The sequence below is a fragment of the Salmo salar genome, chromosome ssa14 (assembly GCF_905237065.1).
Source record: "Salmo salar chromosome ssa14, Ssal_v3.1, whole genome shotgun sequence".
Classification (NCBI taxonomy): domain Eukaryota; kingdom Metazoa; phylum Chordata; class Actinopteri; order Salmoniformes; family Salmonidae; genus Salmo; species Salmo salar.
The window spans coordinates 65,167,070-65,187,188 of NC_059455.1; the positions used below are offsets into that span (position 1 = coordinate 65,167,070).

Here is a 20,119-nt window from a genome sequence, read left to right on the forward strand (position 1 = left end):
CCCAATCTGACAAGGTAAAAATCTGTCGTTCTGTCCCTGAACAAGGCAGTTAACACACTGTTCCCCGATAGGCTGTAATTGTAAATAAGAATTTGTTCTGACTTGCCTAGTTAGATAAAGGTTAGGGGGAAAAAGATACAAAAAGTCAAACATTTATTAAAAAGAAAACAACTAAATCAGTCAGCCCTATCTGTCTTGACATCTCCCTTCCTTTCTCTCTCTCCCCCCCAAGATGTCCAAGTGCATTTGAAAGACTTATCTAAGTGTATAAATGTTTCTTAGAATGGAAAAGGTAAGAAATGTACCGTGCCATTCAAGAGAACAGTCTTTAGAACAGTATTTGTGCGTGCATTATCCCAAATAACCACCAGGGGGAGCTGTCAGACAGCTATTTGCAAGAGAAATCGAAGTTGCTTCTCCACATATCCGGCGAAAAGTGAGAAAGATGGCTACAGAGAGATTCCAAACCTGTCGTCTTTGATTAATTATTGTCATTCTGGATGGAATATAGCGATAGTATCACCCCCTCCAACATACATCGTGGCGGAAAATAACCTTGTCACAGAGGTGGTCATAGTGGCACGAGATTGAAAGTCTCTCGTTACAATCTAGTGTCCATAGCAAGCTAGCTAACGTTAGTTGTGCTGCTAGCCTAGCCACACCGGCAGGCTGTCCTTCAAATTCCTTGGTAAGTAGCGGCTAGCTAGTCCCACTAACTAATTAGACAGCAAGTCACCTTTTTTTGGTACGCTAGCTACACGGATAGCATGACAATAGTGTGGCATTACGATTCTACCAGAGTCTGACAGTTTGCTCAATGATGTATATCATTGTGACAAAATAAGTTAAGAAAAGTAGTTCGCTAGTTACGATACAACAAAGGAAGACGTCAATATGCATGAAATGTCAAGGAGAGTGTAATGAGATGTACCTAGGTTTGCAACTGCGTTGCTTTCGACATGTCACTGTTTTTAGAACAACTAGTTAGCTATCCCAAAACATCTTCCCTTGTTGTTTTTACGGCATAATTATTACTATTACCACCTGTGTGCCCAAAGAATTCAGTCTCATTCTTCACTTGTCTTAACAGCTGTCAAACTGGGTTGCTCAGTTGTAATGCAATCGACTGCAATCTAACCTATACACAGATCTTCTCTCACATCAGTCTATGTTGGCCTAATTTCCTAAAACTAAATGTAATGTGTGTAACATTTATCGTCATCTTTCATGCTTTTCCATAGATAGGGGTTTTTAAAACACAAAATGGTGACTCCAGTCAACATCCAAAACCCCAGTAAGACGTGGGAGCTGAGCTTGTATGAGCTGCACAGGAGCCCACAGGTAATGACAATCACTTTCCACATAGAAATACTTACAAATGCATCCAGGTGAGAAGTGATAAAACAGCATTGTATTGTATTCACAAAAACGGTGGAGTCCTTTTTATAGTTTCTCAGTTAACAAACATTGGTGTGAGGAACAGTGGAATCATTGATCTCACCTACTTGTGAAATTTCCATGGAAAGGAAGGATGCTTTTTTTGTGCATTTGAAACTGGGCCATGGTCAATCAATTTAAAGCTGACCCTTGAACGACATAGATGGCCCATGGAGTTACCTGTATTGCCTGACACATTCCCCTCCCTGCCTGTAGGAGGCGATCATGGACAGCACAGAGATAGCAGTGTCCCCCAGGAGCCTCCACAGTGAGCTGATGTGCCCCATCTGTCTGGACATGCTGAAGAACACCATGACCACTAAGGAGTGCCTGCATCGCTTCTGTTCCGACTGCATCGTCACTGCACTCCGATCAGGGTGAGGGACACACAGCTGTGACGATTTGAGGATGACCCTTCATTCGCTCTACTCTGGAGTGTGCGCCAGTTTAAATCTTTAGAGAACCTCCATATTAAACGATATAAAATGAAAGCTTATCTTTAACTCACCCTCATTCCTCTCCTCCTCAGGAACAAGGAATGCCCCACGTGCCGAAAGAAGCTGGTGTCGAGACGCTCGTTGCGCCGTGACTCCAACTTCGACGCCCTCATCTCAAAGATCTACCCCAGCCGGGACGAGTACGAGGCCCACCAGGACCGGGTGCTGGAGAGACTCAACCGACTGCACAACAAGCAGGCACTCAGCTCCAGCATCGAGGAGGGGCTGCGCATGCAGGCACTTCACAGGTAGGAGATGAGAGGATAGGGAGTAGGGTTTATAGGTTTCCCAGAAATTCCAGTTGAAAGATTCTTGGAATCAGGAGAGAGTTGTCAGACCTAGTATGTGGACAAACGAACAACACTGCATAAGTCAGGGAAAGTCCCTCCTTTGAGTATTGGAAGTGTAAAATGGCCTCTCGCACTCTGCTCACCCTTGACCCCCTAGAGCCCAGCGAGTGCGCAAACCGGCGCAGGAGAGTGACAACACAACCTTCAGCGGTGGTGAGGACAATGGGGACACACGGTCACACCTCTCCCACGACTCCGCTCCCTCCCATGCGCCCCTCCCCCCGAGCCACACCCCCTCCGAGGCCGGGCACACCCGGAACCCCAAGCGGCCCAGAGAATCGGACGGGTCGGTCCCGGAGGTGGATGGGGGCAGCCCCACGCCACCAGTCCGCCGCCACAAAGAGAGCCCCGGCTCTGAGATAGAGCTGGTGTTCCGCCCGCACCCCCTGCTGGTCAACACACAGGACTACAGCCAGACCAGGTGAGGGTTCTGTGGGGGGGTGTTGTATGTAGCTATGAGGTGTTCTGTTATAACATCTCAAATGATGGAAATTTTGATTCGGAATGTATTCTTGAACGGTCTTTTTGTTTGGTTTTTATTGACACCCATTCCTCTCAGATATGTGAAGACCACAGCCAATGCAACAGTTGACCACCTGTCTAAGTACCTGGCTCTGCGTATTGCTCTGGAGGACAGACAAAGAGACAGCCAATCAGATGCAGGGACAGAGAAAGAAGGGGGTGCTAGAGGAGAGGAAGCAGCAGCAGCAGAAGGGACCAGCCTGAAGAATATCAGTGAGAAACAATACACCATCTACATTCCCACATCAGGGGGCCAGTTCTCTGTGAGTACACAAGCTTATCAGCCATATTTTTTCAGGGTGGTGGGAGCTATTATCAGTGAATTAATTTAAATGGACCCCTCATCTGTCCTATTTATCTCCTGCTCTACTTTCATCCTCATCCATTGCTTTGACTTGTACCTCTGGGTCACGTTTCTTTCGTTCTCTCTACCTCAGACTCTCAACGGCTCCCTGACTCTGGAGCTGGTAAATGAGAAGTACTGGAAGGTCAGAAAGCCTCTGGAGCTCTACTATGCCCCCAGCAAGGACCAACAGCCTCAGTCCCCAAAGAGGGGTGAGGAGCCCTCCCTCTTCAGCCTTCATCACTCCCTCTGACCATGTGTCGGAGAGACCTTTAATTAAAGGGTTGTGTGCTGCTTCGAAGGTAGTCATTGGGAACATTCAATAGATTGCTGGTCTTACCATTTGTTTTCAGTAGCTTCAAATCAAACGAGTGTAAAGTTTAGAATTCCTACAACGTAGATCTGATTCATCATTGATAGAAGGGTTGACTTAATGCTGTCTGGACTGGCACACACACCACCAGACAACATACGTAGTCCAGCCTTTCAAGTATTGATGCTTGGCATTTCACCAAGACGGGTGATACATTTCAGATACATGAGGATTTTTCATTGGAAGATTAACCTTTTTCTTTGAGACTTGGGATGACCAGAGGTCATGAAGGATTGAATATTATGCAAGAATACTGCAATATAGCAGTAGATTAAGACTTTTCTATACTGAAATTTGAAAATAAAGCCATGACTGAATCATTATGCTGCTTATGGAGAACGTCAAGTAGTAACTGTCAGTGGAATGTATCCTGAACTTAACCATAGGGCTAGTTCCATAACTTTCACTTTATCAAGACTTACCCGATTGATGCACTTAGTTCTTCTGGCATGGGTTCTTACCACAATGTTCTTTGTACAATTAAAGCAATATCCCACGTGGAACTGTTACTCAGCTTATATATTGCAATCACTCTTGATGTTTCAGCCTTAAGATCAAGTCAGCACAATGATTGCGCATTGGTATGAAATTGGTGCTGTGGTATCACAGGATAGGAGTCAATGAAACTTGGTTGCATGTTGAGGGTGAACAGTAACATGCTATTCTACATACTTAAAATTAAAACGGGTTGCAACTGAACTTGAGCTCCTCCTAGGACTCATGACCAATTCTCCTGGTCCTTTAAACTTTTTCAAAATCATACCAATGTATATGAACAGGTATAGTGTACACCTTTTCAAATCCTAGAATTGGTCTGTTTACAGTGCTCGTTCAGTCCCCTCTTAGAGATCCATTCAGACTTGGGCACAACATTTGGATAAATTGACATGCCACCGACATGGTAAAATAAGGAGTCAAATTCTATTCATGACATTACCACAACCATTTCCTAAAGAATGCAGCCCAGGTGAGTGAAGTCTCTGGCCAATAAGTGACTACCTACATGGGAGCAAAGAAAGCCTAAAGTGCTGCTGACCTTGAGGCTCTGATCTGAGTAGACTATGCAACAACCGCACCAAAACTACTCAGTATGAAGAGATGAGCAAACAATCAAATATATGAACTGTGCATTTATTGACACATGGGGAGCAGGGAGACTACTTCTTCTTGGACACACCAACAGTGCGACCACGACGACCGGTGGTCTTCGTGTGCTGGCCACGCACACGCAGTCTGAAAGAGAGGGACAGCAAAGTCATTAAATGTATCCAGAAAGTCAAAGTGTAAGAAAAATCCCATCCTAATGGAATTTAGTAGTCTTCATAGGACAAAATTATTTGATCACACTGACAGCAGAAGTTGACAAATGTGCTGACCATTATACCATAATTGGTATGCTTACAATAATCACTTAAGGAACTTGTGCTACAGACTTACTGCAATTGACGACAAAATAAGTTGGCTAAATGTCTCCTTGATAAACAATACAGAGATCAAGCTAAGCATTGTTTAGGATCAGCTTTTACATAGAACATATTCAAAGCATAGTCTCTAGTGAAAGTGCTTTAGTCCAGTATGCACAAAATGTTAAGAAACTACTGTCCAAATACAGGGATTGAACTCATCCAACAAACTCGTTTTCATGTTCCATGTGCCTTCAAAACAACCCAGAACTAAGCAGTATGCGTCTGGGAAACCAGGCCTTTGGCAGAGCATTGGGATTTGCCCTTAATATTTAGTCATTAAAATACAGAAAACAGCCATGCAACATAGCTGGACATCAGAAAAGCGCTTACCCCCAGAAGTGCCTGAGTCCACGGTGAGCCCTTATCTTCTTCAGCCTCTCAAGATCCTCTCTCAGCTTGTTGTCCAGACCGTTAGCAAGGACCTATAACATACAAAGACCATTGTAAGGTTGGATTATTGGGAGACAATTGTACATTTCGCTTTCGGAAATATTACTCAATTTGTATTAACTGCGCCACGAAGACAAAGGTTTACTTTAACTAGCCAATATCAATGCGACTGCATCACAAACTCAAGTAGTTTAGTTCCAATTTTGGAAAGAAGTCAGACGTCTCAAGTCTGCTGCAGTCACGTACCTGGCTGTACTTGCCATCCTTTACGTCCTTCTGTCTGTTGAGGAACCAGTCAGGGATTTTGTACTGGCGAGGATTCTGCATAATTGTCACCACCCTCTCAACCTGGGGACAAGTACATCCACTCAGATGTAATGCATCCACACAGATGACTGGGCCACACCACAGTAACTCATTGAGTGATGCAAGGTGATCCATGAAAGGAGTAAGGCCAGGATTCAAATCCACCACCCTGTGATTTACTTGAATCCCGGCCTCAGCCCTTCTGGCTGAGTTTGTACAGGCAGTTAAATTCTGACCTTTGTTTGCTAACCAGTCTTTTGACCAATCAGGTCAGCTCTGAAAAATACCTGATGCAATTGGTCAAAAGACCACTGAAAAAATATCAAGGTTGGGCTTCCGGTCTAAACACAGCCTAGGTAAATGATATGTCCACAACTGTCCCATACAGTCCTCTCACCTCATCATCAGTAAGTTCTCCAGCCCTCTTGCTGAGGTCGATATCAGCCTTCCTCAGGACAACATGGGCATATCGCCTGCCAACACCCTGTGAAGGAAATATACATGAACAATTGCTTTAGGCCTTAGTCCCACATTAGCCAACTGTAGTCATCTCTACATAGTCCTGAGAAGGTAATTCTTAACAAGCATAGCTACCTTGATGGCTGTGATGGCGAAGGCAATCTTCCTCCTACCATCAATGTTCGTGTTGAGAACACGAAGGATGTGCTGGAACTTCTCAGGAATGACCAGAGACTGCAGAGAAAAGACAGAACAGGGTCAATAGCGATTCACTTAGCTAGCTAACTACATCGTTGCTTCCAGAGGCCTGGCAGTGGCCCTTCTTGCCAGCCAGCAAAGTGTGACTGTATTATTAACAATTTGTATTTCCACAACTAATGCCGTGAATTAAGACCTATTTTCAAAATGTTGAGTTCAAATGTCAGCCGCCACCTGGCCAGCTTGCTACCGCAGTGACGAGGACTGACGTTAACTCGGTAGCATCAGACAACGTTAGCAGCAATGAGACCAGCTTACCATGGACGGCAAAAATGTTTCTGCTTATAATAACAACCACCCGCCCAACAAAGTGTGTGAAACTGAGGTTTACAACAACCTATTAAAGAAACCACCAAAGCCTATATTGACAAAAACTGTACTTCCCTGCAGCGTAGTGTCGGCGCGAAATAGGTATTTCAGCATAGTGAGTTGTCTGTACATTTGCGTCAATCTATGCAACTTCAATACGATAAATAAAGGATAAAAGTTCGCAAACACAATGTTAACAATAGTATCATAGTCGTCCAATTGACAGAATGTCCCTAAAAGCGACGATGAATGCAGATATTGACAATAATTTTGGTAACCCAATTCGCCACTTACCATCTTGGAAGCAGGTTCCGTTCAAAGAGGAAATTCCGAGACTCTCGCGATGGCTTTTGCCTTCGTTTCGTGAGTTCCCTGAGGAAAGGATTACATCGGCATAACTTGTCCGTCTAGGAACATGAACCGATATAAAATAGCGTTTTAAACAATATACAAATTAATACAATATAAATTACATTTAAAACAGTATATATTTGTATAGTAATTGTATTCGACATATACATACATTTATTTTAAGCAGATTTCAAAATTATCTTTTCTAATCGTTTTTACTCAGGTATCCCGGGGACATTAGGAAATAGCACACTACGTTTGTGTCTAGTTTTTGTTTTAGGCTATGGTGGAGGGTGCAGTGACTGTAGCTGTGTTCGATGTAAACATAGCTGGTAACTCGACGGCGAATGTCATGTCATATTTACAAGATGAGGTGACGTTCGATAATGTTTCTGGCATACCAGATATATTTATGATAACTTGAATGTTCCGACTTCTGTTGCTCTCTGTGTTCTGCTCTGTGTGTTCTTTACATCGACAACACCAGTATAATTTAACGTTAGTTAGCCAGCTAGCTTGATCTTCCTACATCTTGGCCATCTGATCTGTCTAGCAATACAATCTAGCTACCGTTATCCATCTCTAATCAGCTATATTTCAGATGATTTAGATTAACTGTAGTGTTTGTTGTCGTTTTGCCTTATAGTTGTGTTTGCATCAGAGATGCATTGCATCAGATGCAAGGCTAGCTAGCCAGAGTCACTGATTGCTTGTTAGCAAGTTAAAAGCTCTGGTTGATTGCGTCGTTCCTGCACCAGAACTAGCATGCTACCTGCTAAGGTGACTCATACCTCAGAAGTCCCCTCTGGCCCCAAGTCAGAGTGGGCCAGAGCCCGATACTTTTTTTTGGGCCAGGCCTCAGAGGTGGGAACATAGAAAGCACCTGTCTAAAACCTGCAATGGAAAAGGCCTATTTAAGTCTTTACTCCCATGAATGGAGTCAGTTAGCTAACTCATTGAATTGTTATATCTTCCTTTACATAGTACACCAAAGCCATGCTGACTTACTGTCATTCTGCAACAGATGCAGCCTGACACAGATGCCATGGCCCCTCTCAACCTGGGTGAGTTGGACTTGACCACAAACGAATTCATCTTGGATGAAGTGGATAGTAAGACCTTCAGCATTATTGTCTTTTGAATTAAGTATTGGTCCTATCATAAGGTCAAATTGGATCATAACCAAATAGTAATTTAGCTAATTAGTTCAGTGTTTTGGAAAATGTAAGAACCAACCTTTATGGAGATTAAACTAGCTAACCCCCCCCAGTTCACATACAAGCTAATCTGGAAGATGACTTGGTGAAGGAGGCACTGAAAACAGTAAGACCATTGTACTGCACTATGCATGTCCCTAAACATCAACACATTTACAGTTTCAATTTTATTTCCTGTTTTCATTTTATATGTTGTATATAAGGCTGCATTCCTGCAACTGATGGCTTCCTTTCATCTGAATCTCTGTTTCTATCAGGGAGTTGACCTCAGGCATTACTCTAAACAGGTGGAGGGTGAACTCCAACGAATTGAACAAGCTTCCATCAAAGACTGTATCCATTCATGTATGAATGTTTTGAAAGAATTAGTGCATTATTTATGGTAATTCCTGATAGATTCAGTAGTTCAACCTGATAGGTAATCCTTGACCAAGCTTGTGTCAGATATCAAGGAGAGCCAGAACATTGCCTCTCTGCACAACCAGATCACAGCCTGTGACTCCATACTGGAGGTGAGTGGATGATGCCCTCAATCAAAAGTATCAAGTGTCTTCATACATCCATTCTAAATGGATCCTCATTTTTGCATGTGCAGGGTCTGAAAGAATGCGTTTACAATTTTCTATGTAAAAATATATAATGAAGCCAATGATAAATAGCTTTCATCCCCTCTCTCTCGCCACCCCCCCTCTATCCTCCCCTCTCTATTTCTTCAGCGAATGGAGGGCATGCTGAGCGGCTTCCAGAGTGACCTCTCGTCCATCAGCAGTGAGATCCAGACTCTGCAGCAGCAGTCGGTCAGCATGAACGTGCGGCTGAAGAACAGGCAGGCCGTACGCAGCCACCTCAGCCAACTGGTGGATGAGCTGGTGGTGCCCGGAGCTATGATCCAGTAAGGGCGTGTGTGTGTTGTATACAGATTTGTAACAATACATGTACCTGTATATATTTGATAGATATGGATGGAAAGAGGTTAGGGAGCACATGTCATATTGATGTCTGTAATGAGAAATCTACTTGACAGAGTCTCTATGATGTTGTAAGTGGTCCTATGGTCAAGCATGTATTCTAATAATTGTTCCCGACATTTTGTCCGCCTGCAGGGTAATCGTGGATAGCCCGGTTACGGAGCAGGAGTTCCTTGATCAGCTCCATGAGCTCAACAACAAGATCAATTTTGCCAAAGAGCTCAGCTTCAAGGAGACTTTGGCCTGCTCTGATGTCCAGGACATCGTTTGTGATACTACAATTCCCTCAGCAAGATTTTTTTGGTCAAATATCTGTGGTGATATACAGTGGGGCAAAGCATGGAAAATTGTTAACAAATATTGTATCAGTAACAAAGTAAAGGAAGTTTCATTTAAAATGTTACACGGAATTTATCCTGTGAAACATGTTTTGGAAAGATTCAAGCTAAATATTGACTATAACTGTGATTTCTGTGGAATGGAGAAGGAGGCCATTTTGCATTTTTTTTTTGCCTGTATTTATAGTAGAATGTTTTGGATTGACATACAGAATTTTGTTACAAAACAAAATAGGACGGTTGTACTATTTAATGGTTTTGATATAATGATTTATTTCAGAAATTCTGACATAAAGATGTATATTTAATTCAACTGCTAATAATACTAGGTACATGTTAAAGGAATTTTATATCTTGATGATAATAATCAATAATCAATTCGCCTTGACTAATGCCCAAGGTTTGTAAGACAATGGGTTAAATAATTAGGCAAGGACTCAGCTTTCTGCAAAAGGTTTCTGTAGCTTTATTCATGAGAATGTTCTGAGGTCAGGATAACAAAACAGTCATTTTATAGTTCTTGCTTACTTACGGACATGCATTTACACACAAACTGTTGGTGACCTGCATCCCCCATTGACTTCTCACACTTATCACTGCCTAGCTCATCCTGTTCCTTTCCCTCAAGGTTAGGAACCCTTTGAAGTTTTACTCCCTTTACCATCTGTCCCCTGCTCTCTATACTAATTGCATACACACATTTCTTTCCCTCTCCAGTGGTTCCTGGACTCTCTGGAACTAATCAGACCAATAGATCACTACATTGATCATTACATTGATTATTCATTAACCATGCTGTATGACTAATAATTCATCATGGTTTATTGATTCATTTACCTCTATATAGATAATTCTCTTATCAGTACATTTCATATTCACAAATCCCCCCCAAAAAATATATATTTCATTGTTTATGAACAAATAACAAACAAAAGAGGAATAGTCACATGCAAACAAGCATACATAAACTATTTACATTGCCAGGAATCCTAAACAAACAAATCATATTAATAATACAAGTTTTAATTGCCTTTTTGTTTTTCATTTTAGTTAAAGTAGTGCCATATTGTTTACATCTTGCTGAGGGAATTGTAGTATCAAACAATATTCCTAATCTGTTTATTACTACATTTATCTTTGATGTTAATATTGCCAATGAATATATTTTCATGTAAATCTGTTACTTACATCAACCACAGAGAAATTTACCAGAGATACAACTCCCCTTGGAATCGCATCAAAAACAATTGCATTTTCTTTTGGGGTTATTGGATTTTTAAATGTATCAAGAAATTCCCCATATATAAAAAAAATTATTATGATCCACGTCACAAAAAGCTCCCTCAGTACAGACATTCCAAGTGCCCTCGTTACCAAGGTTTCAGTGACTGCCAGAGGAACTGTTTGCCACAAGAGAAGTCTACCCTGATGTGTAAGGCTAAATCTTCAATGGATATTCTCTATTGAGCTAGCTATTTAGTCCATTAGGAATAGGGTTAATCTGGTCCTGGAAACTGGCTCAATCTTTATTTTTTTAATAATTGTATTAAATTCCCTGGAACACATTGGCCAGAGTACAACCAAAATCCTATTTGCATTTTTTAAATTTCACTGTTTTCACAGGGGAACGCACCCTAGCACTCTGATTTGTGATTTGGCTTAGGGTGTAAAAAATATTGCAGACGGTCTGTGAAACCAGCCAAATAGGTTAAAACCTTGCTTACATGGGAGATCGTTGTTAGAAGAGATGTTGAATCAGGGGACTGAACAGCAGGACAAATAACATAAGCAGAGAGGAGGACCTGTTATATGTTGATTTACCTGGAGAGAGAAGATTGAAACAACTTGTTCAGACCTGTCCATCACTCTGCAGTATCATCAATTTGGTATACTTTCCTTGCACAATAAGTATCTTGAATGAACTGCATTTTAAATGCTGTGTCTTACCTATAGGTGCTTGTTCGACCAGGATCTGATGGAATGTTTGAGTTTCACCAACCTGATACGCTAAAGGGGAAAAAATGTAGTAGTTAGAAATCCCAAACATTACTTATTATTAACCAAGTTCTTCATAAGTATACCCAGAGAAGACAATCTGTTGCCACCATGGCTCAGGTATTTTACCTTCCACTGTAAGTTGAACCCTGCTAATTGACAGCCCATGGGAATCCAACACGTTATAGGTCCCACCGTCATCTATCCTTAACCCTTTGAGGCGGACCACCAACCCTTTAGCCTCAAGACGACCCCTGTTGACCTCTTCACCCCTCATCCACAGGACCGTCAACTCTGTGCTGTTCCACCCCTGGAAGACCACTTTCATGGCCTGGGGAGTGTGGAGCTTCAGGTCCAGGGTTTCACCCACCCTCAAGGACTCCTTGGACGTGTAGTCTGAAGAGAATTACAGAAGAAATTAGGTAAGAGATCGTGAGGAAAGTGGAATGCTGGACCAATCTGAAACTGTGACTTCTGCACTTTTCAGGTGGTCTAAATGAGGTGTAGTGCCATAAAGTTAACTTCTGATCACTTTCACCTGGCCTTATAGCCCCACCGTGTAGTAAAGATAGTTCAACCCTTACCATGGACTGAGAGCTGGACACTCTGGATGAACACCCGCCTCTTATTACGTGCCCTGTCAACGACCATGAAGCTCTCGTAAAGCCCCACATCCCCCAACTGCACGTCACGCAAGATCAGAGAGCAGTCTCCCTTCCACAGCTGTTCCTCAGGTACCTCCACCCGCCCCTCAAACTCGGTTGCCTGCCACCGTTGCGCCCCCATCTGTTCAAACACGGTCTCATCAGGTGTCTGCCACTGGACATGGCAAACTGGGATTTTGTCTAGCTGGGACTTCCACTTGCAGGGAAGGATGGCTTGGCTTCCCACATTGCAAGAGATGGGGACAGGAATGGAAGACAGGGGGGAGGAGGCTGTAGGAGAGAGTTGGAACCAATGATTGGCAAATAAAACTACAAATCCATGATTTTCCAATGTTCATGTTCTAATAAGCAATTAGAACATGAACACGGGGTGTGGTATATGGCCAATATACTACGGCTAAGGGCTTTTCTTAGCCACGACGCAACGTGGAGTGTCTGGATACAGCCCTTCGCCATGGTATATTGGCAATGTACCACCAACCCCGAGGTGCCTTATTGCTGTTATAAACTGGTTACCAACGTAATTATAGCAGTAAAATGACATGTTGTTGCTTTCAGCCAATCAGTATTCAGGGCTTGAACCATCCAGTTTATAATTGTGGATAGAGTTAATTTATACTCACCAACATAGCTGACAATCCACAGACAATGAAGATGTATGAAATGTCTAAAAAAAGAAAAGGAAGAATAAGCAGGATGAGAGGAAAGCATATATATGTGTATATATGCTATTGATGCAAAGCATTATGGCCCTCGCCACATATTCGTCGCCAGACCCACTTGCTCCAGGTCATCTATAAGTCTATGCTAGGTAAAGCTCCGCCTTATCTCAGTTCACTGGTCACCATAACAACACCCACCCGTAGCACGCGCTCCAGCAGGTATATCTCACTGGTCACCCCCAAAGCCAACACCTCTTTTGGCCGCCTTTCCTTATAGTTGTCTACTGCCATTGACTGGAACGAATTGCAAAAATCGCTGAAGCTGGAGACTTATATTTCCCTCACTAGCTTTAAACATCAGCTATCAGCTAACCGATCGCTGCAGCTGTACATAGTCCATCTGTAAATAGCCTACCTATCCTACCCATCTCATCCCCATAGTTTTTATTTACTTTTCTGCTCTTTTGCACACCAATATTTCAACTTGCACATCATCATCTGATCATCATCATCATCTGTTCATCTATCACTCCAGTGTTAATTTGCTAAATTGTAAATACTGCTATGGCCCATTTATTGCCTTACCTCACGCCATTTGCACACACTGTATATAGACTTTTTTTCTATTGTGTTATTGACTGTACGCTTGTTTATTCCATGTGTAACTCTGTGTTGTTTGTGTCACACTGCTTTGCTTTATCTTGGCCGGGTCGCAGTTGTAAATGAGAACTTGTTCTCAACTAGCCTACCTGGTTAAATAAAGGTGTGATAAAAAATTAAATGTAAAAACTGTTGTCAAACAAGTCACAATCAGAGAAAAATACAATTTGTTTTACTTTCATATACTGCAAAATGAACTCAAATAATTTAAACGTTTGAAACAACATCACTAGCATATCTGATACTAATTGTTATTATAGCTTTAAAATATAAAGATTTTGTCAACGGCATGAAATCAGTTTCGTTTCTCCAAACCAGTTAAGGCTCAATTGAATTTCTTTAAAGCGGCTGCCCTTCTCTGAAAACGAAACTTAAGAATATTGCAGTCCTAATGCACGCCACGCATCTAATTTAGTAAACAAACTTGTCCATACATGATGTAATCCACCAAGAAATGCGTACAGCTATCATCTCCTTTCAATTAGTTACCCGATGTGAGCACATAGCCTAGTGATGCACAGTGAATACAATAGGAAACAAGCAATTTGTCTGGGCAGATAGAGTCAAATACAATTTTTTTTCTTCTAAGAATTGTTTAGATAATTTGCTAATTAAAATAAATACATATGTGTCTCTTACCGTTTACTGACTATGCCATACATTTTTATTGTAACAGACTGCGAGTAGGTTGACTCCTCGAACTTGTAACAAACTGCGAGCAGGCTGAGTCCTAGAAACTGATGATTGAGCAGTGGCAGCAAGCAAAGCTGTACAAGCCTCGGGAGCGTCAGCTGAGTTATCAGAAACGAAACCTGGGGGGGAAAAAATAGGCCTGGCTACTAATTAGAGACTCATTTCATTTTAAGAACGGGGAACATTCTGAATGGCACACGTACACAATCCATGTCTCAATTGTCTCAAGGCTTAGAAATCCTTCTTTAACCTGTCTCTTCCCCTTCATCTACACTGATTGAAGTGGATTTTACAGGTGACAGCAATAAGGGGTCATAGCTTTCGCCTGGATTCACCTGGTCAGTCTATGTCATGGAAAGAGTAGGTGTTCATAATGTTTGTGCACTCAGTGAAGATGTAGTGAACAAATCTTGATCATCCCCATTGTTGTGGTTGAATGGTAGCAGCAAAAACAGGGGTGAATGTAAACGCTTAAGACTTGTAAATAGTTTACTTAAAGGGACATTACAAAATAAAAGTTGATATTTTGCAAATCTGCAGTTGTTACATACATTTTTTGATTTCAAGTAATTATATATACCCATTGATTCTTGAACAATATAACGTATGAATACTTCCTGAGCTGAGTTGAACAGTTTTACCCGATCAAAACCCCAATTATAACCCCAATTATAATCTTGTTTTTATATTCTCAAAACATTGTAGTCGATATCCTCGTTTATAAACCCAGGGTCGTTACAACATGATTAAAGCTATCATTTTGATCTCATGGATCCTTGCATCAATAGTGCTGTCTATGAATTTAAGAGTGGTTCTATTTCTTCAGCCCCATTGATCAGCTATTTACCCAAACAATGGCGCGATAAACCATTTGTTATTGTTTGAACTGCAGATTGCCTCTATGAATTGTTTCCTCTTTCAGGTAAAACAACATATTTGTGTAGCACCTGTGTGAACAGGAATTCAAGTCTCAAGGTAAAAGTACTTCTGTTAGTCATAATTGTTAGGACTAAACCTTGTCTAACTGTAAATCTGTGCCTGGGAGGTTTGGATGGCATGAAGTAAATATTTCATCACTGACACTGACATATATATATATATCATAAGGAAGTAAGTCTGCACTATGCCAGTATGAAGCACACTGGTAAGGCCCGCCCCATTGCTCAGGGAGTGCCAGGATTGGCCCAGGGAGATGTTATCTATACAACAGTGGCCCAATGTGTTCATTCAGGCGCATGGTGCATCTGCTGACATTGTTCTTTGAATATCTGTTCTTGATGGAAATAAGATTGTATTTTGATTTGTGCAGGTATGAGTGTTTCTGTAAATGTTGAAAAAGCTAATGTAATATATATATTTTTTTATCCAAAGAATCTCTATAATTGTTTTAAGCCAACAGGATAGATAATTAGTTGGATAAAAGAATAGTATCTTGCGTATCTTGAAAGACTCAAATACATTTATTATAGGATTAAAGAGCAACCTTTGTAAAATGTACTCGTACTGTAATACAAAGAGGTAAAATACGAACTGTTTTGTAAAGGAGTCAATCAGTCAAATCAATGTGTTATTCTCTCCAAACCCTGGAATGCTGGTCTAGCAGAGACCACAGTGGAATAGATGACCTGATGCTGGTCTCCCTGTACCCTCAATCTTTCCCTCCAGTTCTGCCGACCCAGAGATGCATACTGAACCTCAGTGTCTTCCACATGAGAAGGGCTCTGAGACACACACGGAAACATACAAATATTTAAATTGACATTTTAGTAATGTTTTCAATGAGTGATATTCATTTGTACTCACTTCTTCCCCATCACTTTGTGTGATATCAGACCCTATAATATATATTTTTAAATATTGTTTTCAATGATAGCAATACTTGTTGGGAGAATGCACACATTTTACACAAATCAATTATCATATACCCAGTACCGACCCATCATTCAGGGCAGGTGCACCTGTTTTGAGCCCCACATTTTTAGCAAAAAAATATATATCATTGAGTTAATAAAGCTGCATACAAACATGGTCTCTTTTATGTTTTCCTGAGTAAGGCAGCTTCAAAATGCAGGTTTTTCAGCCTAGCTCAGTGCTTTCTGTGGTGGTGGGGCAAGCCAGCAGAAAATATGTCCCTGAACAAAGGGTGTTTCGCCATGATTGGCTCAGTTTTCTGTCACTCATGGGGACACTAATTCCCCACGAAGTCTAAGGGGAGACCTAAAGAATTATAGACCTTTGGGTGCTGCAATGGAGTTACATTAGAAGTGCCCATCTAAAGAGGCTCAAGGTCATTGGCAAAAGATAAAATGATGTCAAATCACGTTATACGTACAGTAGCTTTGATTGGACTGATCATGTCAACATCATCCTTTCAAAATCTTAGCAGTCATTATCATCAATCAAGTCGACAATCTACTGGCAAATCCTTTTCAATCCTTGTCATATGAAGAGAAATAATGAAGAGAAATTATATATAAAACGTATCGCTGCTCGTCGGCCATTGGACATAAACAAGTTGGAAATCGCAAATTGAACAATGAGTGGTTTGGAAGGAAGTAAGCACAGCACAACAAGGTGAGTCCAAAAATGTCTTGTATGCTGCTGCGTAAATGATGTAATATGCCAGGGAAATATATATATATACTATAGCTAAAAAAGTAACACGAAGTGTATGATGTGTAATAAGCTGTTAGTAGCCCATGTGCCTCATGCTAATAATTTGGTCCCCTTTCCCCTCTTAATTTCACCTACAGTTCTGACTTGGCACATGTAGCCTATAGTCTGTTTTAGAGAAATGTAATCATTGAATATTGTATGAGCATTCATTGTCTGCTTATATGCCCCCATTATTTATCCTATGGTTCTGACTTGGTGTACAGGGAGAACACTGTAAGTACAACCCATGTTCTGAATTCTGTCGTTATACATTTCAAAAGTGCTGAACAAATAGCTATATTGACAACGTCCGTCCTAGCTCACTCATTAATGTCTTAATCGAAATTACGGATTGCCCCTTAACCGCTCGTCGTTCCCCTATGCCATAGATTGTACATCTCAATTGTCAGTAGAAACCACATTGGTTTAAACAAGTCAGCCATATCAGCTATGTTTTTAAAAAAGGCTGAATGATCTGTTTCGCTGCCAGACAAGGCTCCGTTGATAGCCAGGTGTAGCAGTGGTAAGGTGTTGGTACTGCTGTTAGGACAGTTTTATGTAGGCCCTAACAGTTTGTGGGAACCGTTTGTCACTGTTATAGTGCAATTACTGTATTGTTTAGTGTTGTGTTGTGGCTTTGCTGGCATGCATAATGGTGTTTTCCCGCTAATCGCATTATAGAACGAACATTCACACAGTCTTGTCCGCATTGCTGTGCTTATAGTGCGAGGAAATAATAGTTTCTCAACATTTTAAGCTAAGCATTCTGACCTGTTGCATGAGCCTTATTGCTTTCGATATTTTTTGGGATGTAGCACTGGTTGTATGAATTCAGGATCTATCGTCATACAACTGTCCCAGAGTCTGTTTTGAATATAGGCTATTTCTTTCTCGCACAGAACGACAAACTGACTAATGGAATATACACTTCCTAAAACTTGGGTGCAGCTCTTAATATTGGTTTACATATCAGACAAAGCTTGGTCTGCTTTTTCGGTTTGTTTTGTTTCCTGTTTATCATTAGGGGCCAGGTAAAGAGTAAGCACTTCTTCATAACCAGTGGTGGTACATAGGCTACTCGTCATCAATTCTGTTCAAGGTTTCTGTTTCTGCTCAGCTCTCCTCCCACAGCTCTCCTAGCTCTGGGCTGGGCAGCAGTGTGTGGTAACCACGGTGTGGTTTGTGTTCCAGACGCAGAAGTGGCAGAGAGGGAGGTGATGTGATGTTGGACACTCCTAGCCTGTGTTGTCCCCAGTCTCGGCCTTGTTTGGCGCCCTCTGTGTCTTTGGACTCTGTTTCCGGTCAGGTGAGCTTGCTGCCCTAGATTTACAAAGGCTACATTTATAGAGGAAAGTTTGCACTTCTTTTTAATCAATGCATCAAAACAAAGACTTGTTTTATACATTTAATTATATATATACAACTAACAAACAGTAGTGTAATATGAATAAACCATTCATTAATGCATTTTCAAATCACTAAGCATATCTTCATGTAGATTACTGATAAAGACACCAACAAACTAGCAGGCTAACTGTTCATATACAGTGCCTTATGGAAAGTATTCAGACCCCTCGACTTTTTTTTACACTTTGTTAGGTTACATCCTTATTCTAAAACTGATTAAATAAAAAAAATCCCAAATTGTAAATCAATAATTGGAAATTAAATACCAGAAGTGTACCACTAGGTGGCAGTGAAGTATATTGTTGCTGTATTGATGCTGTGACTACAGCTTTTCAATAGTGAAGTGTTTTTCAGCGTCGTCCAAACTAACATTTTGGAGTTATATGTACTTATAAAGCACTCTTTTCCCAAAACAACTGTTTGAAAATATGTGGTTAGATAAGGCGGGGTCACTGGAAATAAAGTATAATGTAACTAAACAACGCACTCTTATTTTAAGATTTGAACACATCCATAATAGTAGCCTATCAGGTAAAGGCTACATTTACACCGCAAAACATCTCAAGCAATCTTATGTTAATCCTATGACTATAACAAATGAACCTTGTTACTTAGTTGATTTAGAATTGTATTGATCTGATGTTACATCTGTTCATTTTCTGATCATATTGTGTATGATTAAGGCAAACCTATTTACTTATCTATCAAACATTGTCTGCCTGGATTACAACACTTCCTTAAGCAGCAGACCATAAGGACGGATGGAGTTTTCCACAATAGCTCTCTCTTGAACAGGAGATGATCCCTCAGGCACATAAACCAGCCAGTAACTCTCTCTCCGACACTGTTGCCTTTTCTGGGGGTTGATCCTATTCTGTAGCACCACCTTGTAGGTTTTGTTATCTACTTTGGACGTGAATCTCTTGGAGAACTTCTCAGCTACGTTAATGTCCGGTGTTGAGTACACTCCTCTTCCGACAGTAGCACCATCTCCATCTTTCCTGATGATGCCCTGGGATCCGTCCATAGCAGGTCCGTGGTAGGACACTGGCCAGGCCTCGTCTCCGGTCCCCAACCATCCATCTCCATCCCTGTATTTGTTCAACACCTTCAGGGCAATGCGGTTCCAGCCACAGGGTCGGACGTACTGCTCCTTTCCCCGAGTAAACACTGCTTCACCATCCTTAACATTTGTAAAGTCGTAGTCATACCGAGAATCAAGAAACTCTTTCACGTTCACAGAAACAGTGGTTTGTGGAATGGATGCGGCGGATGGGGCATCTGGTAAAGCTAAGGCACCTTTTAAAGACAATGTCCCCAAACTTGGGTACTCCAACTCTAGAAGGCCCTCTTGTACGTAGAACTCCTTTAGTGCGACCACATTGACAAAGTCCTGTGGGGTTAGTGAAAGTGTTCCCGCGGTGGTTGATTCCACTTTGCAACCTGAGACAGCAGACAGAGCCTCCAAGATGAGATTTACGTTTGGCATGGTGAGAGTTAGAAATCTTGAAAACATTGACGGTATGAAGACTTCACAGAGAGCAGAAAACTCCTTCCTGTGTGTGATCAGACACGAAGGCGTCTGCTCTTGTAATTTCACTTATACATAGACTGTGCTGTGAAATGTAATTTTTACTTTCACTTTCTGTTGCAGTGACTGGAAAAACAAGATGGCGTACGGTAAAAGTACACTGACTGTGCAAAACATTAGGAACACCTTCCTAATATTGACTTGCACCCCCTTTTGCCCTCAGAACAGCCTCAATTCGTTGGGACGTGGAATCTACTAGGTGTCGGT

The 20,119-nt window shown here is 41.5% G+C and overlaps 4 protein-coding genes across 5 annotated transcripts; 2 read left to right on the forward strand and 2 right to left on the reverse strand.

Annotated features, from left to right (window-relative positions):
- Positions 1-438: 438 nt before the first annotated feature.
- On the forward strand, positions 439-3,845 carry rng2a (E3 ubiquitin-protein ligase RING2-A). The gene is given in 7 exon segments (NM_001173880.1): positions 439-688; positions 1,242-1,341; positions 1,654-1,814; positions 1,967-2,182; positions 2,382-2,705; positions 2,844-3,069; positions 3,244-3,845. Coding segments are annotated over 6 exon segments (1,164 nt in total). The 5' UTR covers positions 439-688; positions 1,242-1,263; the 3' UTR covers positions 3,403-3,845.
- A 792-nt stretch (positions 3,846-4,637) lies between these two features.
- On the reverse strand, positions 4,638-7,268 carry LOC106569946 (40S ribosomal protein S18). Its single transcript, XM_014141728.2, has 6 exons — positions 7,005-7,268; positions 6,279-6,377; positions 6,082-6,168; positions 5,625-5,726; positions 5,319-5,410; positions 4,638-4,755 (listed from the first exon to the last, which is right to left on the reverse strand). The coding sequence occupies exons 1-6, from the start codon at positions 7,005-7,007 to the stop codon at positions 4,680-4,682; spliced, it is 459 nt and encodes a 152-aa protein (XP_013997203.1). The 5' UTR covers positions 7,008-7,268; the 3' UTR covers positions 4,638-4,679.
- Positions 7,155-9,897, forward strand: LOC100286442 (vacuolar protein sorting-associated protein 52 homolog). Its single transcript, XM_014141725.2, is given in 8 exon segments — positions 7,155-7,434; positions 8,086-8,125; positions 8,332-8,384; positions 8,536-8,611; positions 8,723-8,790; positions 8,995-9,170; positions 9,382-9,748; positions 9,750-9,897. Coding segments are annotated over 8 exon segments (972 nt in total). The 5' UTR covers positions 7,155-7,344; the 3' UTR covers positions 9,852-9,897.
- Positions 9,898-10,026: 129 nt separating this feature from the next.
- Positions 10,027-14,441, reverse strand: LOC100194553 (VHSV-induced protein-like). 2 transcript variants are annotated; one of them, XM_014141497.2, is made up of 6 exons: positions 14,206-14,441; positions 12,868-12,911; positions 12,164-12,514; positions 11,709-11,975; positions 11,532-11,591; positions 10,027-11,405 (listed from the first exon to the last, which is right to left on the reverse strand). In XM_014141497.2, exons 1-6 carry the CDS (start codon positions 14,226-14,228, stop codon positions 11,323-11,325), a joined length of 828 nt encoding a protein of 275 aa, XP_013996972.1. In that variant the 5' UTR covers positions 14,229-14,441; the 3' UTR covers positions 10,027-11,322.
- Between the last annotated feature and the right edge of the window lie 5,678 nt (positions 14,442-20,119).